The 25,027-nt window shown below is 36.6% G+C and overlaps 1 protein-coding gene across 1 annotated transcript in view; it reads right to left on the reverse strand.

Annotated features, from left to right (window-relative positions):
* Window positions 1-25,027, reverse strand: part of SLC30A9 (solute carrier family 30 member 9) — a 94,231-nt gene that overhangs the window by 37,960 nt on the left and 31,244 nt on the right. The window contains exons 4-7 of the mRNA XM_005608997.4: window positions 24,343-24,442; window positions 22,427-22,519; window positions 21,972-22,054; window positions 5,703-5,761 (exon numbers count right to left, since the gene is read on the reverse strand). Coding sequence (XP_005609054.2) covers window positions 5,703-5,761; window positions 21,972-22,054; window positions 22,427-22,519; window positions 24,343-24,442 — 335 coding nt within the window. The remainder of the gene's footprint in view (window positions 1-5,702; window positions 5,762-21,971; window positions 22,055-22,426; window positions 22,520-24,342; window positions 24,443-25,027) is intronic.

Consider the following 25,027-nt stretch of genomic DNA (forward strand, 5'->3'; position numbering starts at 1 on the left):
CCAATTCTCTTTTTGCTGAGGAAGACTGGCCCTGAGCTAACATCCGTGCCCATCTTCCTCTACTTTACACGTGGGACGCCTACCACAGCATGGCTTCATGAGCAGTGCCATGTCCGCACCCGGGATCCGAAAGGGTGAACCCTGCGCTGCCAAAGCGGAACGTGCGAACTTAACTGCTGCGCCACCGGGCCGGCCCCTTTATTCTTAATTTTTTGAGGAATTTCCCTACTGTTTTCCGTAGTGGCTGTACCAGTTTGCACTCCCACCAATAGTCTATGAGAGTTCCCTTTTCTCCACATCCTCTCCAATACTTATTTCTTGTCTTGTTAATTATACCCATTTTGACGGACTTGAGGTGATATCTCATTCTGGTTTTGATTTGCATGTCCCTAATAATTAGTGATGTTGAATATCTTTTCATGTGCCTGTTGGCCTTCTATATATCTTCTTTGGAAAAATGTCTGTTCAGATCCTTTGCCCATTTTTCACTTGGGTTGTTTTTATTATTGTTGTTGACTTATATGAGTTCTTTATATATTGTGAATATTAACTGCATATCAGATATACGGCTTGCAAATATCTTCTCCTAATCATTAGCTTGTGTTTTCATTTTGTTAATGGTTTCCTTTGCTGTGCAGATTTTGCTTCTCTTGCTACTAGATTTCCTTGGACCTTGTCACTATTTCTGACTTAGTTATTACCAACACATTTTCACCTTTTCTACAGCCTTCTTTATCAGAACAATTTGAACTCAGTGAATCTCTTTTTCCTTATTATAACATTCTAGTCTGGTTTTTTTTTTTTTTTAAAGATTGGCACCTGGGCTAATGACTGTTGCCAATCTTGCTTTTTTTTTTTTTTTTTTTTAAGGATTGGCACCTGGGCTAACAACTGTTGCCAATCTTTTTTGTTTTTCTGCTTTATCTCCCCAAAGCCTCCCTGTACACAGTTGTGTATCTTAGTTGCAGGTCCTTCTAGTTGTGGGATGTGGGATGTCGCCTCAACGTGGCCTGACGAGCGGTGCCATGTCCGTGCCCAGGATCCGAACCCTGGGCCGCCACAGCGGAGCGCGTGAACTTAACCACTCGGCCACAGAGCTGGCCCCTCTATTCTGGTTTTAAAGATCTCATTTCATTTCCCTATCTGTCTTGTTCATCCCACAAGTTCTCAAACTTTTCTTCTAAAGAAATCTTTTTCCTCTGCCACTTTAAGCAGCATATTTTCATTTATTTGTGTTCATTTTCTACTTACTCTTCCTATAATAATTTCATTGAGTTTTTTCTCTATTCAACCAAAAGATTACAGCATACTCTCATTATAACAACATAATAAAACACACATACTCTGGTCTTTATTTATCAAGAATCAGTAGAACTCAGAAATCTAGAACTGTGGTTAGATTTTATAGTTTACAAATCTAAGTTCAAGTTGAAACCATATGGACAAGATTTGTCCCTGCCCAGTTCCTTGTTTTAGCCCTGAAAGCAGTTCAAAACAGAATTTGGGGCATCTCATTGCTCACTGTTTGTCAAGACCTGACCCTAATGTTTAAAGCTTGAAGCTTCCTCTTTTGCTTCTTGTGCACAGGGAACTTAGGAGGTGATCTTTAAAGTCCTGGCCTGCAGACTTGACTGCAAAATGCTATTAAAGTGCACCCCGCCCCCCCAAAAAAAGCATTTTTCTCCCCTAATACCTGAAATGGAATCCTTTCTCAGCTTTTCTTGGCAAAATTGGCCCAGATGCATCTGTACAATTCAAGTTTAAGCTACAGTAGCCTGTTCTACAGAACGTGCACTTTCAAATGAGAGCTAATTTCTACTGATTCAAGATCATTGTGGCCTGCCTGCCAGGGGACAATACAGTACTGCCGTAAGCAGTGATGGTCTTACCAAAAACAAATTTTTACATGGCACAGCCCCACTATCAACCTGAAATTTCATTATTTATTTATTTTCCTCAGCTGTTTCTCAAAGTTCCAAGCCAGTGCATTAGATTTTAAAGACTCTTCTATTTAGACGTACCCAGTAAATTATAGCCAGCTTTATCCCTTTTCCCAGATACAGAATCATGGTCGAACAGAAGAGAATGTGTACCAAATCCCAAAGTAAAGGAGGTAGCTAAGTAGGCCCAGCATTCTCTCCCAAGCTTACCAGTTTACTTACCTCACTAAACTTAGTCAACCTGCAGGGGGCCAGTGGGGAGGAGGGGAGGTTAATATGCAAGAGACCAACAGTATCAGGGGAAAAAAAATCTCTCTTCATGGAAATCAGAGAAGGAAGAAGTAAGTGCCCACCACCAGTAGCAGGTATTCCTTTTTCCTCTGAACACCTTATTCTCTAGAAACTCAAGACAGTCTAGGGCCGACCCGGTGGCGCAGTGGTTAAGTGTGCATGTTCCGCTTCGGCGGCCCAGGGTTTGCCAGTTCGGATCCCAGGTGCGGACATGGCACCGCTTGGCAAGCCATGCTGTGGTAGGCATCCCAAATATAGAGTAGAGGAAGATGGGCATGGATGTTAGCTCAGGGCCAGTCTTCCTCAGCAAAAAGAGGAGGATTGGCAGTAGTTAGCTCAGGGCTGATCTTCCTCAAAAAGATAAAGAACAGAAATACCATATGATCCAGCTATCCCACTCCTGGGTATTTATCCAAAGAACATGAAAACATGAATGTGTAAAGATATATGCACCCCACTGTTCACTGCAGCATTATTCACAATAGCCAAGACTTGGAAACAACCTAGGTGCCCATCAAGGGACAAACAGATAATGAAGATGTGGTATATATACACAACGGAATACTGCTCAGCTATAAAAAGATGAAATCTTGCCATTTGAGACAATGTGGATGGACGTTGAGGGTATTATGCCAAGTGAAATAAGTCAGCCGGAGAAAGTAAATAGTGTATGACCTCACTCAAAAACAGAAGATAAAAACAACACTAACAACAACAAACAAACATATAGATACAGAGATTACACTGGTAGTTACCAGAGGGGAAGAGGGGAGGGAGAAGGGTGAAAGGAGTGACTGGACTCATGTGTGTGGTGATGGACGGTAATTAGTCTTTGGGTGGTGAATATGATGTAGTCTACACAGGGGTCAAAATATAATGATGTCAGCTGAAATTTATATAATGTTATAAGCCAATGTTATCTCAATTTAAAAAGAATGGGGAAAAAAAAAGAGAGAGAGAAGCAAAATCTGGAAAAGCAAGAGATCCACAAGGAGCCAGGATTCACAAGCCTCTTGGGAAGCATCCTGTTAAAGCCACTCATAAGTTCCATAATAAAAGCAATTGGAGAACTGCTCCTTAAAGAAGAGAATGGCCAAACTGTTGATAATTATTGAAACTGGATGAGGAGTAGATAAAACATCTATTTTTTCTATTTTTGTATATATTTGCAATTTTTCATAGTAAGTTTTTTAAAACATTAGAACAAAAATAGAAAATTTGGAAAGATTTCAGAGAAGACTACCCAGAAAATCAGCATAAAATACTCAAAGCACTACTGGTCACTTCAAGGTGATACTATCATTGCAAGTGGAGATGAAGATACTTCTAATGCTCTGAAAGGCTACCTCAAGAAATTCACAAAATTAGGATTCTAAGGGAGGCACAAAAAAGCAGAAACACAAGGCACAAGAAAGTAGAAACGTAATAAAGGGGAAATGTATTAAAGGATAATGAGAAATTATACATCAGAGGGCTAGATATTGTTCTGATGATAGATTGCTTTAAAAACAGATGCATGGGTTGGTGGCGAGAGGTTAAGTTTGTGCACTCCACTACGGCAGCCCCAGGTTCGAAGGTCTGGATCCTGGGCACAGACTTAGCACGACTCATCAAGTCATGCTGTGGCAGCATCCCACATAAAATAGAGGAAAATTAGCACAGATGTTAGCTCAATGACAATCTTCCTCAAGAAAAAAAGAGGAAGATCAGCTACAGATATTAGCTCAGGGCCAATCTTTCTCACAAAAAAATTAAAAATAAAACCAGATGCAGAACATAGCAAATTCATATATCTCACTATTGGAATTCCCATAAGACAAAGAAGAATATAATAGAAAAACAAATGTCTGGGTCAGAAAGGAAAAAAGAAGTAAAAGAAGATATTTAACTCCGGCTAAAATTACTGGCGCCACATGTTTTAGAGAAGGAAAGCAACCATCTTCAGGAGGATAGCAAGTGTTCCTAACACGAATATGGGAACAGTAGAGGGAAATTAAATACTCAAGTTTTATACTATTACTACAAAAAAGAGTGTAATAGAAAGAAATCCTATTTAAAACATGGAAGCTTTCGAAGCTGAGGAGTACTAATCTTCAAAAGGCCTCTGGTGACACAGATTTCAGAAGTTGACAGCTACTATTCAAAAATCTGGTGAGTATGATCCTCCATGTGAAACTCACATAAGGGCTAGGAATAAATCTTCCCAGGAGGCAGGTCTCACCAGCCTAAGTTATTCCACAGCAAGAGGCAGTGGCAGGAGCCGTCACGGCACAGAAATAAAATGCTGCCTCGTAAGACATATGGAAGCTCTACCACTGAATAGAGTTCATACCTCCAGTGCAGCACTGGGGTGCCAGAAATACAGGGCTCAAAGGGGAAATGGAAATTAAAAGGTTCTGAATATAATGAATGGGAAATAAAATTAAATAAGATATGATTAGAGTTGTCATCATAGCCAATTTCTAAATTTTACAAGAAGGGAGCAATGTCTCAAATGTAACTCAGAAGAAAAGAGACAACTTGCATGAGAGCCTTTTCTCCAGACAGGAGATGCACTTCTTAATAGGAGATCCACCTCAGCTAAGTTTAAATGCAAAGCTGATTCTGGACACGACTACTTGGTGTCTTGGAAGTGTTGATGGCTCTGGTAAGAGCTATTTCAGTGGAGTGGTGGGGATGAAAGTTCAATTGGAGAAGATTCAGGGGAGAATAAGAGATGAGACGGTAAAGGCAAACTTTCTATTCTGGTCTCAATATTAATTTTTTTCTAGCAGGAAAAAAAAGAGTATTGTGGCACACATGTAAATAAGTTAGCAAATCTGGTAATGGAAAGATGAGGTACTTTTATCAGATTTTCATCTATTTTTTCAATGAAATGGAAACAAGGTCATCAGCTGAAGAGAGAAGAGAGGTTGTAGGAAATTTGGGAAGAGAGGAAAAGGTATGCGATATATATCTCTCAGATTGGGAGAGCGAATCTAGCATGGAAGTTTACTAAGACTGTCAAATAATATTGAATGTCCACTGATTTTGTATACTCATATAATAAAGAAAGAATAATCAAAATGGCTGTGTAATTGTCTCCTCCGAGGGCTGAGCTTCTCTGGTTCAAGCAGAGAAGTGGCAGTTTGAATGTTTAACCAGGGTCAGGAGTCGAAGGAAAGAGGATAAAGGAAATTAAGAGTATATATGAGAGAGCTAAATCTTAGAAACCTAAGAAAATATTTTCCTTCATCTAATCTATATGCTTATGATTTATAATAAAGTTATGAATTTAAAGAGAACTTATGCCCCAATTTTTAAAATTTCAATAAAATTAGAAGCAAATAGAACGTAATTCAGTAAATTACAATGTGTTCAAGAAAATTTTGGATTAGGATCACTGACATGCTAAAATTCCACAACAGACTGATACTAGGATTTCGCTGTGCAACACATACACACATAACATTATCAGAAAGATATCCTTACCTTGGTGTTTCCCAGAAAGTCTCTATATTCTCTTAATATTTTTTGGTTTCTAAATAGTCCTATAAGAAAAGAATTACAAAACACATTTAGCTCATATATATTCTTGTCATTCACATTTTAGATTAACATAATATATTCTCTTTAAGACTATGTTAAATATGCTAACTACCAGCAAAAAATCAGGTTATTATAAGAAATTTGGATTTGCAACCTGACTAAAAGATAGGCCAAGGACTTGAATAGATCTTTCTCTAAAGATGATATACATGAGCAACAAGCACATGAAAAGATGCTCAGATCACTAATGATCAGAGAGATGCAAACCAAAACCACAGGAGGTATCGCCTCATACCCATGAGAATGGCTACTATCAAAAAAACAAAAACAAAAACAAAAACAAACCCCCACTCTGCCCCAAAACCCAGAAAATAACAAGTGCTAGGGAGGATGCAAAGAAATTGGAAACCTTGTGCTTGCTGGTGGGATTGTAAAATGGGGCAAACACTATGGAAAAACAATATGGAGATTCCTCAAAAATTAAACACTACCACATGACCTAGCAATCTCACTTCTGGGTATATATCCAAAAAGTTAAAAGCTGGGTCTCAAAAGAGATATTTACACATCGATGTTCATAGCAGCACTATTCACAATAGCCAAGAAGTGGAAGCAACCAAAATTTGTTCATAGATGGATGAATGGATAAACAAATCATGGAATATACATACAACGGAACATTATTCAGCCCTAAAAAGGAAATCCTCTCACATGGATGAACATTCAGGACATTATGCTAAGTGAAATATGTTGGTCAAAAAGACAAATATTGTATGATTCTGTTTATATGAGGTATCTACAGCAGTCAAATACACAGAAACAGAAGTAGAATGGTGGTTACCAGAGGTTAGAGAGCAGGAAAGGGGAGTCACTGTTTATGGGAATAGTTTCAATTTTTCAAGACAAAAAAGTTCTAGAGATCTGTTTTATAGCATTGTGAATATACTTAACACTTCTGAATTGTACACTTGAAATGTGTAAGATGATAAATTTTATGTTAGTTTTTTTACCACAATAAAAAAGGGAAGGGGGGAGAAATCTGCATTTGCAGTGAGATAAAAGCAGTTTAATAAGATTCTCTTTTCAATATTACCTAAAATATATGAGTTATTTAAGCTTCATATAGGAAGGAATTCTTCACTTTTAGCTCAAAGTAGAAAAAAACAGGAAAAGGGGCCAGCCCAGTGGCACAGTGTTTAAGTGCATGCTCCACTTTGGCGGCCTCGGGTTCAGATCCTGGGTGTGGACCTACACATGGCTTATGTGGCAGGTGTCCCACATATAAAATAGAGGAAGATGGGCACAGATGTTAGCTCAGGGCCAATCTTCTTCAGCAAAAAGAAGAGGATTGGGAGCGGATGTTAGCTCAGGACTAATCTTCCTCAAAAAAAAAAAGGGAAAAAATATTACTCTATTACTGTTTTCTCAAACTTTATACTTTAAATATTTCCTTTGACATATATATAAAGCTCTTCATGATATCTTAATAGCAAAAGACTGGAAATCACTATGGGGGAATGACTGAATAAACCATGTTGTATCCAAAAAATTGGAGTATAAGAAGGACAAGGAAATGTCTCCCTTTACTGTTATGGAATGCTCCCCAGGACACATTGTCAAGCAAAAAAAGCAAGGACGGAAAGTATGCATAGTATGCCTTATTTATGAAAAGGCAGGGGGTTAATACCAGTACATACGTTTTTTTTTTTAATAGCTTTTCTTTTCTTTCTTTCTTTTTTTTTTTTTAAAGATTTTGTTTTTCCCCTTTCTCCCAAAGGCCCCCAGTACATAGTTGTGTATTTTCAGTTGTGGTTCTTCTATAGTTGTGGCTTGTGGGACGCCACTTCAGCATGGCTTGATGAGCGGTGCCATGTCCGAGCCCAGGATTTGAACCAGCAAAACCCTGAGCCACCAAGCGGAGCATGTGAACTTAACCAATCGACCATGGGGCCGGCCCATATTTTACTGTATTTTTTAATGGAAAAAAATAATTCCAAAATTAATTTTTAAAACGCTTACCTATGAGAGAGGGAAAGAATAGGGTGGAGAGGACAGAGATGGAAGCTAGATTTCTCTGAAGTATTTTGTGAAGTAGATTTGACTTTAGAATCACGTAAATGTTTTACAAATTATAAAATAAAAATTAATCAAAATTATTTCTAAAAATCGAAAGCAAAATGAAACAATGAACCTAATTTTATATCTGTTTGAGGGTCTATCCATACAGAGAGAAATTTCACGTGACTCTAAAACACAGGAATTTGACTATACCTACTGAGTGGGATATACACTAAAGATAAAAAGAAAAGCAAAGAAATCTTAAATCACCCTGAGAGCATTAATACTGATAACATTATTCTGAAATTGCACTACACTCTCTCTCTCTATATGTATACACACATAAGAATAAATGAAATATGTAATTATTTTAGTTATGTTAATGAATTAGGAATTAAGATTTTTCAGAGTGAAAAACAAAGATACAAAACCCAAAGAAAAAAACCAAGAGAGTTTATCAGAATAACTTATGTATTTTCTCTCTTAAGAAGAAAAAAAGAAGTTATTTCCTAGCTCCGCCCACTGAAAAGACCTTAAAAATACGTCAACCTATTAAAAATGAGTACCCCTAATGCCCAGAGTACAGTCCCTCAATTTTATTTCCCACTAAGGAAAAGGGGCTCCTTTTAGAAATGGCAGATTCTCCATCTGGGGCAGGAAATGTATAAGATAAACTGAAAATATCTTATTGTACCTAAAAGCAAGGATGTTACACTACTAGGGTATGACAAAAGGACTTAGAAGCCCACTCGAGGTACTTCCGCTGGCTGACCAACAATGGGACAACTTGAGCACCACCCACTCTTCTTTCCTTGCACCTCTTCTCCACCCTCTTCCCCTGCTCCTTCATCTCCTTCCTATCCCACTGCTCTCTCTCAATACCGAACTCCCATACTCTCAACAAACTCTCTACCCCTTTTGACCATAACTGTCTCACAATTTCCACTCAGAAATTTCACAAAATCATCAGGGGAAGGAAATATTGTCAACTTTAAGCCTCGGTCCCGTGCAGAATTTAGAAATACAGTTAAAGAATTCGGAATCCTCCTAAATATATGTACTCCAGGGCTTCCAGTTTTACATCCTCTTATTAGGTTACTGGCTACTCCTTCAAAACAAAATGGGCTGGAATCCTAATGAGACCATTAGATGGGGTTGGCAAACTTTCTATATTGGGCGAAGGAGCACATATCTTATGCTTTGGAGGCCAAGAGGCAATATAAAGGATATTATGAAGGTACTTATGTAACAAGAGAAAACAAATTTCCGATTTTTTTGACAAAACTTAAAATATAATAAAAATATGTGAGTACAATTCTTTATAGTACAGGTTTACTAATGAGAACAATGGAATTCTTTTTTGAAGGTGGAATAACATTTCACTTAACTGAAATTCAAAGTTAGTGTTCTCTATCATCAAAAATGATTGTGCTATAGAAAACAGTGTGAAGGTTCCTCAAAAAATTAAAAATAGAACTATCATATGATCCAGCAATTCCACTTATGGGTATATATCTAAGGAAAGGAAATCAGCATCTCAGAGAGATTATCTGCACTCCTATCTTCACGGTAGTACTATTCACAATAGTTAAGATGTGGAAACTGTCCATCAACTGATGAATGGGTAAATGTTATATATATACATATACACACACACAATGGAATATTATTCAGTCACAGAAAAGAAGGAAATTCTACCATCTGCAACAACACAGATGAACCTAGAAGACATTACGCTAAGTGAAATAAGCCAGACACAGAAAGATAAATATTGTATGATCTCATTTACATGTGGAATCTAAAAAAGTCAAACTCACAGAGCAGAGAGTAGAATGGTGGTTGCCAGGGACTGGGGGGGAGAGGGTGGGAGATGCTGCTCAAAGGGCACAAACTTAGTTATATGATGAATAAGTTCTTTGGATTTAATGTACAGCATAGTGACTATAGTCAATAATAATATATCGTATACCTGAAATTTGCTGAGAGTAGCTCTTAAGCATTTTCACCACACACACAAAAAGGTAACTATGTGAGGTGATGGATGTGTTAATTAGTTTGTGATAATCACTTCACAACTATATTTATATTGAACCATCACACTGTACACCTTAAATATACACAATGTTTATTGTCAACTGTACCATAATAAAGCTGGAAAAAAAAGTGATTCTAAAATGTGGCAGAATTCTATCATCTGCAACAACATGGATGAACTAGAAGACATTATGCTAAGAGTACACCTTAAATATATATGAGATTTACTGTCAAGTGTACATCAATAAAGCTGGGAAAAAAAATGATTGCAAAGGGAGGCAGAATATGCCACTCCCAAATTATTTTGGCACAAGGATTATTTTACGCTAAAGGCACTTAAAAAACAGCAGGTTTAAGAATGTTCTGACCTCCCTCCTTTCTTCCTAAAAGTTGGAGATAAAAATCTCATGTAAAAGATAGCCTCTATACCAGGGAGAAAGAAACATTCTTATCACCAGAGATGGGGAGTTGAGGTGGAGAAAATTCTGTACAGAGAGACCTTGTCAAAATAACTTATCTTCCTTCCCATATATTTTAGTTACTCTTCCACAGCTGTCCCTTTGTTCAACCTAGTATAAAAACATTTAGGTTTGCCACTTCTGTGAGTCTTCATTTCCTTATAAGAGCTACCATATCACGTAAAGCTTATATCAAATAAATCCGTATGTTTTTCTCACATTAATCTATTTTATGTCAATTCAATTCTCAGACCCAGCCAAAGACCCTAAGAAGGTAAAGGCACTATTTTGCCTCCCCTACAATTGCAGATGTTCATCTGTTAATGTTGATCTGTAATGAGATTTTACATATTTCCTAATTGAAAATTTCTTTTCTTACAGATAAGTACTGCCAAATACTGGTATCAATACAGAGCATATGCTTTTTTTTTTAAATTTTTTTTTGAGTTAATGATAGGTTACAATCTTGTGAAATTTCAGTTGTATATTATTGTCTGTCAGTCGTGTTGTAGGTGCACCCCTTCACGCTTTGTGCCCACCCCCTACCCCCCCGTTTCCCCTGGTAGCCACTAATCTGTTCTCTTTGTCCACAGATTTAAATTCCTCATATGAGTGGAGTCATACAGAGATTGTCCTTTTCTATCTGGCTTATTTCACTTAACATAATTCCCTCAAGGTCCATCCATGTTGTTGCAAATGGGACAATTTTGTTCTTTTTTATGGCTGAGAAGTATTCCATTGTATAAACATACCACATCTTCTTTATCCAATCATCTCTTGATGGGCACTTAGGTTGCTTCCACATCTTGGCGATTGTAAATAATGCTGCAATAAACATTGGGGTGCATAGGACTTTTAGAATTGCTGACTTCAAGCTCTTTGGATAGATACCCAGTAGTGAAATAGCTGGATCATATGGTAGTTCTATTTTTAATTTTTTGAGGAAGCTCCATACTGTTTTCCATAGCGGCTGCACCAGTTTGCATTCCCACCAGCAGTGTATGAGGGTTCCTCTTTTCCACAACCTCTCCAACATTTGTTACTATTTGTTTTAGTTATTTCTGTCACTCTAATGGGTGTAAGGTGATATCTTAGTGTAGTTTTGATTTGCATTTCCCTGATGATCAGCGATGATGAACATCTTTTCATGTGCCTATTGGCCATCCGTATATTTTCTTTGGAGAAATGTCTGTTCATGTCTCCTGCCCATTTTTTGATTGGGTTGTTTAATTTTTTGTTGTTGAGTTGTGTGAGTTCCTTATATATTATGGCTATTAAGCCTTTGTCGGATGTATTACTTGCAAATATTTTTTCCCAGTTAGTGGGTTGTTTTTTTGTTTCAATCCTGTTTTCCCTTGCCTTGAAGAAGCTCTTTAGTCTGATGAAGTCCCATTTGTTTATTCTTTCTATTGTTTCCCTTGTCTGAGAAGACATGGTGTCCGAAAAGATCCTTTTAATACTGAGGTCAAAGAGTGTACTGCCTACATTTTCTTCTGGAAGCCTTACGGTTTCAGGTCTCAGCTTTAGGTCTTTGATTCATTTTGAGTTTATTTTGGTGAATGGTGAAAAAGAATGGTCAATTTTCATTCTTTTGCATATGGCTTTACAGTTTTCCCAGCACCATTTGTTGAAAAGACTTTCTTTTCTCCATTGTGTGCCCTCAGCTCCTTTGTCGAAGATTAGTTGTCCATAGATGTGTGGTTTTATTTCTGGGCTTTCAATTCTGTTCCATTGATCTGTGCACCTGTTTTTGTACCAGTACCATGCTGTTTTGATTACTATAGCTTTGCAGTATATTTTGAAGTCAGGAATAGTGATGCCTCCAGCTGTGTTCTTTTTTCTCAGGATTGCTTTAGCAATTCGGGGTCTTTTGTTGCCCCATATGAATTTTAGGATTCTTTGTTCTATTTCTGTAAAGAACGTCATTGGGATTCTGATTGGGATGGTGTTGAATCTGTAGATTGCTTTAGGTAGAATGGACATTCTAACTATGTTTATTCTTCCAATCCATGTGCATGGAATGTCTTTCCATCTCTTTATGTTGTCATCCATTTCTTTCAGAAAAGCCTTGTAATTTTCATTGTATAGGTCTTTCACTTCCTTAGTTAAATTCATGCCAAGGTATTTTATTCTTTTTGTTGTGATTGTGAATGGTATTGTGTTCTTGAGTTCTTTTTCTGTTAGTTTGTTATTAGAGTATAGAAATGCTACTGATTTATGTAAATTGATTTTGTACCCTGCAACTTTGCTGTAGTTGTTGATTACTTCTAAAAGTTTTCCAATGGATTCTTTGGGGTTTTCTATACAGAAGATCATGTCGTCTGCAAACAGCAAGAGTTTCACTTCTTCCCCCGCTATTTGGATTCCTTTTATTCCTTTTTCTTGCCTGATTGCTCCGGCCAGGACCTTCAGAACTATGTTAAATAAGAGTGGTGATAGAGGGCATCCTTGTCTCATTCCTGTTCTCAGGGGGATGGCACTCAGTTTTTGCCCATTGAGAATGATGTTGGCTGTGGGTTTGTCATATATGGCCTTTATTATCTTGAGGTAGTTCCCTTCTATCCCCATTCTGTTCAGAGTTTTTTTTTTTTTATCATAAATGGCTGTTAGATCTTGTCAAATGTTTTCTCTGCATCTGTTGAGAGGATCATGTGGTTTTTATTCCTGAGTTTGTTGATGTGGTGTATCACGTTGATTGATTTGCGGATGTTGAACCATCCCTGTGTCCCTGGTATGAATCCCACTTGATCATGATGTATGATCCTTTTGATGAATTGCTGTATTCGGGTTGCCAAAATTTTGTTGAGAATTTTTGCATCTATGTTCATCAGTGATATTGGCCTGTAGTTCTCCTTTTTCGTGCTGTCCTTGTCAGGTTTTGGTATCAGCATGATGTTGCCCTCGTAGAATGTGTTAGGAAGTGTTCCATCTTCCCTAATTTTTTGTAATAGCTTGAAAAGGATGTGTATTAAATCCTCTCTGAAAGTTTGGTAGAATTCCCCAGGAAAGCCATCTGGTCCTGGGGTTTTATTCTTTGGGATGCTTTTGATGGCTGTTTCAATCTCTTTCCCTGTGATTGGTCTGTTCAAATTGTCTGCTTCTTCTTGAGTGAGCTTTGGGAGATTGTAGGAGTCCAAGAATTTATCCATTTCCTCTTGGTTATCCATTTTGCTGTCACATAGTTTTTCATAGTATTCTCTTATAATCCGTTGTATTTCTGCGGAGTCTGTTGTTATTTCTCCTCTTTCATTTCTGATTTTGTTTATTTGAGCTTTCTCTCTTTTTTTTCTTTGTAAGTCTGGCTAGGGGTTTGTCAATTTTATTTATCTTCTCAAAGAACCAGCTCTTTGTTTCATTGATCCTTTCTACTGCCTTTTTTGTTTCAATAGCATTTATTTCTGCTCTGATTTTTATTATTTCTCTCCTTCTGCTGACTTTGGGCTTTATTTGTTCTTCTTTCTCTAATTCAATTAGGTGTACTTTAAGATTGCTGATTTGGGATTTTTCTTGTTTGTCAAGATGTGCCTGAATTGCGATGAATTTTCCTCTTAATACAGCTTTTGCTGCATCCCATATGAGTTGGTATGGCATGTTATCATTTTCATTTGCCTCCAGGTATTTTTTGATTTCTTCCTTAATTTCTTCAATGATCCATTGCTTGTTCAATAGCGTATTGTTTAGTCTCCGCATCCTCGCGCCTTTCTCAGCTTTTTTCTTGTAATTATTTTCTAGCTTTACAGCATTATGATCGGAGAAGATGCTTGTTATTATTTCAATTTTTTTAAATTTGTAGGGGCTTGCCTTGTTTCCCAACATATGGTCTATCCTTGAGAATGTTCCATGCGCGCTTGAGAAGAACATGTATTCTGCTGTTTTTGGATGAAGTGCTCTATATATGTCTATTAAGTCCAACTGTTCTAGCTTTTCGTTTAGCTCCACTGTTTCTTTGTTGATTTTCTGTCTGGATGATCTGTCCATCAATGTGAGTGGGGTGTTGAGGTCCCCTACTATTATTGTGTTATTTTTGATATCTTCTTTCAGGTTTGTTAATCGTTGCTTTATGAACTTTGGTGCTCCTGTGTTGGGTGCATAGATATTTATAAGTGTTATTTCTTCTTGATGAAGTGTTCCTTTGATCATTATATATTGTCCCTCTGTGTCTCTCTTTACCTGTCTTATCTTGAAGTCTGTTTTGTCTGATATAAGTATTGTGACACCTGCTTTCTTTTGTTTGCTATTAGCTTGGAGTATTGTCTCCCATCCTTTCACTCTTAGCCTATGTTTGTCCTTGGAGGTGAGGTGTGTTTCCTGGAGGCAACAAGTTGTTGGATCTTGTTCTTTAATCCATTTTGCCACTCTGTGTCTTTTTATTGGAGAGTTCAATCCGTTTACATTGAGGGTGAGGATTGATGCATGAGGGCTTAATGCTGTCATTCTGTTGCTCATTTTCCGGTTTTCCTGTGTTTCCTTTGTTTCTCGTCCTGTGTGTTTTAGCTACCCAGTGACTTCTGCAATTTCTTATGCTGTGTTTCTTAGATTTTTCCTTATTTATGTTTTGTGTCTCTGTTCTGTTTTTTAGTTTAGTGGCTACCCTGAAGTTTGTATTCAGAATCTCATGTATAACATAGTCCATTTTCTGGTGGTCTCTTACTTCCTTAACCTAGACTGTTTCAGTCCCTTTCTTCTTCCCCTCCTAAATTATTATCTTCATCTCTTATTCCAACTTGTGTTGTGAGTTTGTGGTTAGAGTGATAAGATTGTCTTTGCTTTTGTGATTTCCTTCCCTTTATCCTAATGCTATAATTGAAAATTTGCTATCCTATTCAGATTCTATCTGTCTGTCTCCCTACTCTGTGTTTTGTGACCCTTTATTCCCTTTTTTTCTTTTTTCAGGTATGAGAACCTTCTTGAGGATATCTTGTAGTGGAGTAGTGTGACTACGAAGTCCTCAGCTTTTGTTTGTCTGGAAAAGATTTAATTTCTCCCTCATATCTGAAGGATATTTTTGCTGGATAGAGTATTCTTGGCTGAAGATTTTTATCCTTTAAAGTTTTGAATATGTGACTCCAATCTCTCCTAGCTTGTAAGGTTTCTGTAGAGAGATCTGCTGAAAGTCTGATGTGGGTTCCTTTGTAGGTTATTTTCTTCTGCCTTGCTGCCCTGATTATTCTTTCTTTGTCCTTCATTTTTGCCATTTTTACTACTATGTGCCTTGCAGTAGGTCTTTTTACATTGACAAATCTAGGAGATCTGAAAACTTCCTCCACATACATTTCTCTCTCAAGCCCTAGATTTGGGAAGTTCTCTTCTATTATTTCGTTGAACACACTTTCTGCTTCATTTTCCTTTTCCACGCCCTCAGGAATTCCAATGATTCTTAAAGTTGCATTTTCTCATTGAGTCAGCCATTTCTCTGAGATTTTCTTCAGTTTTTTTAATTCTTAGTTCTCTCTGTTCCTCTGTCTGGAGCCATTCAGCCTGTCTATCTTCGATTATGCTAATTTGCTCCTCTATGGTGTGCACACGGGCATTCAGGGAATCCGTATTCTGTTTTATCTGATCCATTGTATTTTTCATCTCTAGTATTTCTAATTGATTCTTCTTTATAATTTCAATCTCTTTTGTGAAGTAACTCCAGAACTCGTTGACTTCTCTATATTTCCCTTTACCTCATTGAATATTTTGAGGATAGCTATTCTGAACTCCTCTTCACTTAGTTTACCCATTTCCAAGCCCTCAGGACCTACTTCTGTATTTTTATTGTTTTCCTTTTGGACTGGAGCTTTTATAAATTGCTGGATGGTAGAGGAGCGGTTTTTGCACATGATGCTATTATTCGGCTGAAATTACAGCCTGTCGCCACTAGATGCGGGTCGAGAGGCTTGTTTTCTGAGCCCTGCGCCTTCAGCCAAGATGGCGGCGCCCAGCGTGGGTTGTGCGAGGAGGGGCACTTTCACTCACACCAAGGGGTATTGGATCAGCTCTCACATTCTGGTCTCCCAGGGCCCTGGTTTGCTGGGGCTCCCCCACGTGAAAGCTTTCCCCTGTCAGAGGATTTCCACAGGTGGTGGGAGTCCTGGACGATCCCCTGATGTGCGGCCCCTGCCCCGCTCCTTCCCACCCCCCCCACCCCCCCGGCAGTGATCCCAGTCTCTAGGGGAGGGAGTGAAGTTCTCTCCTACCCACTTCCAGCTCCTCCAAGGCCGGCCGCAGCCTCTCCGCCTTCCGTCGTTTGGCTGCTGTGGGTCTCCGAAGATTTCTGTTATTAGGATTGTTTTTTTGGTTGGAAAGCTGTTGCTCTTTTTGGTTGTACTTTGGAGGGGAGAGAGTCCCAGGTGAGCTCTCGCTGCCATGTAGCTGCCGTCACTCCCAGAGCATACGCTTTTAAATGAGCATACTCACTGCTTAGAAAGCATTTATAGAATTCTATTAAACTCTCTCATATTTGCCTTTCAGCACATCAACAGACTGTTTTTATCACTTCCAAGTGAAGGTTAGGTGGAAGCTCCTCAAATGCACAGCTCAATGGATTTTGGAATATGGGAATTTCCTCCGTACTTACATCAAGGTCTGAAAAACACTTCTGGAACTGAAGGTTGGGCCTAGAAAACATATTTGCTGCAAATTTCTTCTGTTTTAATTTTTAACAGCATGGGAAGTATATAAAAGTAGATTGACGTCACTTGTAATTCAAACAATGCTAGCTACTGTCAAAATTACTGTAGAGTAAGTTTTGTATTTAAGCACTGTTTTGCCTTGTAATCTTACACTGAAAGCACTAGGAAACATTATCTGGTGTGCAGGAAAAGCTAATTTCAAAACCATTCAGTGTTTGATAATAGTGGTTGAGGAGTATGTCTTCTTAATCAGAAAAATTTCAATCTTATCCCTGAGCTCAAAAAACTGCAGTAAAACTGCTAAGCCATTGAACTGCCATATAGTAGGGCAAATGAGGATAATCAGCTTTTATTTCTGACAAAAAATTCAGAGAACAGTGATAATGGTTAAGTCCACAAGAGTGAATGAAGTTCACTGTTGATGATACTGGTTCAATTACAAATGAGAGGTTAAGTATTTTCCCAAAGTACCTGCTGACGACAAGTATTTTACACCAAGTATCAACTGATGAATAGGCTTTAAACATCTTACATTTTCACAAGCTTTGTAAGTTTGTCCAACTAAGCTTTTTTCTGCACCACACATATTTTTACCACCAGCAGCTTAACACATCTTAGCGGATTCCACTTCATTCAGATTTACTGAATTCGTATTTTCACATATTCTTTGAAAATACTCTTTGCCTGTAATTGTTTCACACAGACTATTCATAAAGGGTAACTGTTCAGTTGCTTCAAATTCAGCATTGACTCCTCAAATAAACAATGATGGAGTAGTTTCAGTAGCATCTGTCAACTTATCAAGAGCCAAAGAAAACCTCTCAAAATCATCTGCAGTGTTTTTTAATTGAGTATCAATGTTGCTCCCAAAGTCCTCAACTCTTTGAGCAACTATTATTGCCTAAAGACTGCTAGACCTGGACACATTTCTCTAGCTGCTGTATTTAATTTAAGTTAAAAAGCTTTCCTTGCTTGGCTAACAAATGAGCAACTCAGAAACTGCAACTTTGGTTGCAACCTCCTTTTCATTTTTTCTATTTGTGAAAAATCCTGCTGTGATGATATTCCATTTTAAATTTTCTAGTTTTTCTGACCATTACTTTCAAGTCAGTAAGGAATACTGTGAAAAGTGATTTGTCTGATAATCTCAATGTTAATTGTATTCTTTTTTTGACTCTTACGCCACTGCATAATAATCACAGTGCTCCACTGTCTAATTCAGTAAGAAATAATCCACACTCAACAATGCCTTGAAAGCATGATACAAGACAACTACTTTTCTCTTATTTTGACAAGATAAGTATGCAGTGTTATTAAAAAACAAAATGTCATGTACAGTGATACCCACAGAACTCAAAACACTAATGAACCATAAATGTGTTACTGCAATTTGCAGTGCACTGATCAGTCGTGCGAAGCAAAAGGAGTGTCATATACGGTCACTGTTGGGACTACTCAACTCTGCTGTTGGTAGTGCAAAGGCAGCCACAGACAATATGTAAATAAATGAGCATTGTGGCGTTCCCATAAAATTCTATTTACGGGCTCAGAAATGTAAATTCCATGTAATTTTCATTTGTCATGAAATATTCTTCTTTTGATTTTTTTGTTAATCACTAAAAATATAAAAATCATTCTGGGCTCACAGACTATACAAAATCAGGCAGCAGGTCAGATTTGCTTCGCCGGCGATGGTTTGCCAATCCTGGCTATTGAAGATACATTCCACAGCACCAAGAAAAGTTTAAAAAAAGCCAAGGGTATAGGTTGTTATAAGCTATCCAGAAAGCCTCCTCCTATTAAAATTGATAAGACTATGCTCTAAAACTATAAACAAAAAAACATAGAATCGATAGGTAATTTTTGAATTAGACTTGCTAAAAATGAACAATATTTGAACATTGACCCTGAGGCACAATGCCAAAAGACCCTTTAAGCCCTCTTTGGCAAAGAGCCTTAAAACAAAAATAGTTACAATGACAAGAATTAGAATGGACTAGCAGTTAGTTCATTTTGGAAGAATTCAAACAAACTGCAGAGCACTGTCAGCAACCACAAGAGAAGATCAAAGGAAAGGAAGAAACTTATGCCATTAAAATTGGAAGAGAAGAAACTAAGGGTTTTCAACAGCCATACAAGCCAAAATTTATTAACTCCTCCAACACTAACCAAGTCTACCCCCTTTTTAATACTGATAAAAGTCAATGTCATTATTATAAGGAATATGGACACTAGGAAAAAGAAGGCCCTGTCAAACTGAAAAAGGGAATCAGAGCAATGACACACTTCTGGGAATCCTAAAGATGCTCAGTCATATATGTTAGTCAATTTACAGATAAAAATAAAGTAAGCCTGACTGTCAAAGAAAAATGTGTACTTTTTTTTTTTAAGATTTAAAAAATTTTTTTCTTTTTCTCCCTAAAGCCCCCCGGTACATAGTTGTGTATTTTTAGTTGTGGGTCCTTCTAACAATGGCATGTGGGATGCTGCCTCAGCGTGGCTTGATGAGCGGTGCCATGTCTGCGCCCAAGATTTGAACTGGCGAAACCCTGGGCCGCCGAAGCAGAGAGCGCAAACTTAACCACTCGGCCATGGGGCTAGCCCCAAAATATGTGTACGTTTTTTGTAGATACTAGCACTTCTATCTCTACTTTATCCTGACACATTACCATATCAGTTCCCTAAAGTAACAGAATACAACCAAGTGCAAGTATCTAATTCTCCAATGGAATATGCCCTATTGGGACACTATTTGATTGTTATCCTATATTAACACCTGTATAACCTATAAAGAAACCCAATGGAAGCCATTAACTGAATAGTGATACCAAAATTCCAGGGCTCCCTGACCACAATACGTATTTCTTTCATTGAAAGTAAATATTCACTCTTGTGGATTTAAGTGCAGCTGTCTTCAGCGGATCAGCAGACATAAAGACAGTCAACAAGTGTTTGCTTCTTCTGAGGGGCCAAAACCCCTTAGATACTAGGATTCACTGACTCTCCCTCATACTTTTCAAAATGAAAAACCAATGAATTAAAGGACTTGGATTTTGCAAAGAAATCACTTATTCAATATGTAGATAACTTAATATTATATATTTCAGGCCTACAAGAATCTCAAATGTTCCTTATTCCTCCCGACTAGATTAGCTAAAGAACATAATGTTTTCAATTTTGTCAAGAAAAGGAATCCTCAGCAGAAGGTCACTCACTTTCTTTACCAGAATTAAAGCTATACAAGAACATCCTAGACCTTCACTCAAGGGGCAAATGAGAGGATATTAAGACTGACAGGCTACTGAAGGCAGTGGATAGCGAACTTTTCCAAAACAGTTCAACCATCACTATCACATGAACTAACAAAAACAAACTTCTGATCTATTAGAGATATATATGAAATATTTACAGATGAATGATATAATACTTGGGACTGGTTTCAAAGTAATTCATCAGAGTGAGTGTTAGTGATGGGGATACAGATGAAACAAAGTTGGCCATGTTGACAATTGCAAAGCTGGGAGATAGGTACTTAAGAGGTTATTATACTTTCCTCTGTATTTCTAAATGTTTGAAATTTCCCTAATAAAAGGAGGGAGGGGGTGAAACAAAATTTGAAGAAGGAATGTTAGAAAATATTTAGAACATACAAAACTAAGTATTAAAATCCACCAAAAACTCGTGAAAATCAATTTTAAAAGACAAACAATCTAACAGAAGAGTAAAGGATATAAAAATTATTATGAAAGAACAAAAACCAATAAACAAATCAAAAAATAACCAACCTCAGCAGTAATCAGAGAAACTCAAAATTAGATTAGAGGTACCATCTGTTGCCCATTAAATACACAAAAAAGCTAAAACATTGTTAATATCCAGCATTGTCAAGAATATGAAGAAACAGCCACCCTCATACATCTTGAGTGTAACTATAAATTGGTACCATATTCCCTTTGGAGAATAATTCTTCAGGATCTATCAATTTTTTAAATGCCCAAGTCTTTTCACCCTGAAATTCTATTATTAACATTTTATCCTCCATAAATGAGAATAACAATAGCATTACACGTTAAAGAAAAAGAAAAAGTATGAGGACATTCATTGATTATACCTTAAAATGGTAAAAAATTGGAGAACATAAAGTTTGCTACATCCATACAATAGAATACTATGCAGCTGTTAAAAAAAAGAATGAGGTAGAGATAGATTTCTATATATAGACATTAAATTATTACACTGGCAAATGTAAAGAGCAAGACGCAAAACAATACGTATAGTATCATCCAATTTATGTTTAAGTGAAAAATGTGTGATATAAATTTGAAAATGCATTGGAAATATTCTGGAAGGATATACACTAAACTGTCAACAACAGTTACTTCTAGGAAAGAAAATGAGAGGGTATCAAAGGAAATGAAACTTTTTATTCTTTATATTTCTGTATTCCTTTTAAAATCACAAATGTGCATCACTTTTGTCATTAATAAATACATACATATATAAATAAAAGAATTATCTAAAACATACATCACATCAACCTAAATCCTAATTCTATAAAAGTAGTTTTGTCACTAAATCACTGGATTGTTAAATTCCCTGTGTTTTATATGCATCTGAATCTCAAGCACCAAGCACAGCTTCTGGTACGCTTGATAAATATATGCTGAATGAATTAATTAAAGTAGAAATGTGGTAGCTGAATTAAGAGACTTTTCTTAAAAAGCACTGTCTAGAGTCTATCATTTTTAGAACAAGTATAATCTTCAAATCAGACCATATGTTTTAATATTCATATGTCTTATAGAAACCACAAACTAGCTTTGCTTCCTCTCATCATTTTAAAAAGCTATAGAGGAGAAAACCAAAAAATAGATACTGTTTTTATAAAATAATTGAATCCCCAAATGGAAACTGATATTTGCTAGAACCAACAGAGCGAGAGCCAAGAGGTGTGCAACCACTAGGGAGTGCATAGTTATTACAGACACAGGTCCTACCTACAAGCTACTTTTCAATTGACTCAGCTTTAAGTTGAATATACTTACTTTCCCTGTATTCTAGTTCTGCTTCCTTCCGCAGCTTTTTCTCTCTGGCAAGAGCTTCAGGGCTTCCCCAAACTTCCAAAGACCTGTGCATACACACATGGCAACCAAAACAATGAGCAATTTTAATGACTTTATTGTAACCATATTTAAATGTAGATGAACTATATGAGAATTTTACAAGAAAGCATAAGGTCTTTTAAGAAAAATATAAAGCACTTAAGGAACTTTTCTAAATTAAATCTAAACAATCAGTAAATTCAATAGCAAATTTTCTTATAAATTATGACATATTTTTAATTAATTAGTATATACTAGTAACTCTCAGATAAATTTGCAAATATAAAAATGTTTTGCTTTTAAAATGTCATTTAAAGAATTCTGAATCTGTCTAAAATGTGTTTTTATTAATCCCAAATTTGACTTTTACTTTTATTCTAAAAGAACGATGTTCTTACTTTGCCTCCACATCTGATCTCAAGTATACAGTAAAGGACTCGGTATCTTCATGGGGACTTCGTCGTCTGATTTTTCGAAGTTGTTCTAGATCACTGAAGAAAGAAACATTGAATTTATTCAGACAAAGTTCATATAGTTTATGTACTTAAAAGAATTATTAAGGGCAGATGAAAGGAACTATATTGATCCTCATCTTAAAAGATTACAAATGGGTATAGTCTTTAAAGATCAGTTTAAAGATTGTATTTTGTACACAAAAATTAGTCTAGAGACAGTGAAGAAAACCGTATTCTTGATGCTCAGTATAGATACCATAACATGATATGTAGAGATTCAATTTGTTCATCAGTGCTTGTATTTTACCTGCTATGGACATACCACTGCAATGTGTAACGTAGGGAAAAAAAAAGAGAAAAGTAGAAAGAACATGGATCAGGAGTATCATTCCTCTATTTAGGAATTTAAATTTAAAAGTTTAAGTCATATTTGTTTACATCCAGATTAATAGTAAATGGTAATACCATTGAAAGGTATCAAGTCATAGAGTATACGTCAATTCCATGCTAATAATTTTTCTTCCTCTAAATTCTGAAAGGTTTATATATATTTATCAAGTCATTGCTAAACAGTCTTTCTATATCTGATCATTCATCTCCCTAAGGAAATTTTGTAACGGCAATAAAAAGACCTATAAATAAAAATCCGGAGTTAAAAAAAATCAACAACCAACTATCACATTAGTTAAAAAGTTTGGACATGGGGCTGGCCCAGTGGCCGAGTGGTTAAGTTTGCACGCTCCACTGCAGGCGGCCCAGTGTTTTGTCAGTGCGAATCCTGGGTGCGGACATGGCACTGTTTATCAAACCACGCTGAGGCGGCATCCCACATGGCACAACTAGAAGGACCCACAACGAAGAATATACAACTATGTACCGGGAGGCTTTGGGGAGAAAAAGGAAAAAAAATAAAATCTAAAAAAAAAAAAACTTTGGACACAGTATCAAAAGATATGTATTCTAGTTTATTGTCTGTCACTGACTCACTAAATGAGCTGTGTCATCACTAACTTCTTTATTATGTTTCCTGGCCTATAATGTGGAGACAGCAATACCTAACCCACTTAATTCACAAAATTTTTGTGAAAAACTAAACGAAATACTTTTTTGTGAAACAGAACATATTTTTACATCATTACAACTGATTGTTGTTTTAATAGTTACGTAAGTTATAAAACAGATTACAGGAATCCTTATTTCTTGATATTATACCATAGAGGATGTGACTATGAGGGAGAAGGAAAGGAATGCTAGATCATGTGATCTCTCTAAAAAGCCAACAAATCTTCCATATAATTAGGGCTTTTGTAGGTAAACATGTAAAGGAGGGGGAAAATTTTTAATTTGTGACAAACATAATCTCAATAAATCTCTACTATTACAAGAAAATTAGTAACAAAAAACAGAAGTAAAAATAATTTATACTCAACAGAAACCGCAGTTGGAACGTGAACATAAATACAACCAGCTAATTATGTGCTCAATTCTGTTAGCCGAAAAAGCAACAAAACTTTAAAAAGTCAAATACAACAAATATGAAAATAATTTTATTAATAAGTATGCCATATATTAACATAACAATAAAACACATAAGGTCTTCTGTGATACAGATTTTGAAGTACTTGCCTTTTTTAATTTAAGAAGCCCAGAAAGACTGAAATTGCTCGTGCTGGGGTAGAATTCAGTTTATTAAGTTAACATTTTTAACATTTTCTTAACTGAATAAAAATATTTCTTCAGTTTAGGAATGAGCCATGGGAAAGTTTCCACATGGATGGTAGCAGGTAACACATTCTAAGAAATAAATGGTTATTTAGGTTAAATAGAGGAACCTACCACATTTTTTTAAATCACTGTACCTGGATTTAAGGCAGAACTCATTTATTGCTCTGACTCCAGTAATGAAATTATTTTGAGTATACTTTGGTCCATACTCCCTCTTCTTAAGGACTGCTTTGACTAAAACCAAAAATATAGGGAAACATAATAAATATGTACATTGAAAGTCACATTTAAAAATGAACATATGCTGAGAGTCGCTAATGAGTTCCATAGAATATTGATCTTTTTCCTGACCCACTGAATGGCAACAGAAAAAAAATTCTTCAAGAGCAGAACAGGATGGAATTACATTTCCAGTCATCTAGGTTTTATCAACATAGTTCATCTGTATCTGATGCCAAAATGCCATTCCTTTGTCTAATGGACACCTTGTATAGTTATTACTGGTCAGTTTAAATTGTACTAATACAATCCAAATTGCTTAGGGTCTAAATGAAAAGGAACTGAGGTTTCAATTAAAAGTTACAGGCTAGTTCAGTGTTTTTCAGACTGTGGGGAAACCAACATTTTATAAAAAAATGAAAATAGAAAGCAATTAAAGAGTACCGCACAAATAATTAAGAATACAGTCATGTGCCACATAACAATGTTTCAGTGAATGAGGGACTGCATATACAATGATTGTCCCGTGAGATTAGCATCATATAGCCTAGATGTGTAGGCTTGTATACACAATCTAGGTTTGTGTAAGTACACTCTATG

The sequence above is a fragment of the Equus caballus genome, chromosome 3, assembly GCF_041296265.1.
Source record: "Equus caballus isolate H_3958 breed thoroughbred chromosome 3, TB-T2T, whole genome shotgun sequence".
Taxonomy (NCBI): domain Eukaryota; kingdom Metazoa; phylum Chordata; class Mammalia; order Perissodactyla; family Equidae; genus Equus; species Equus caballus.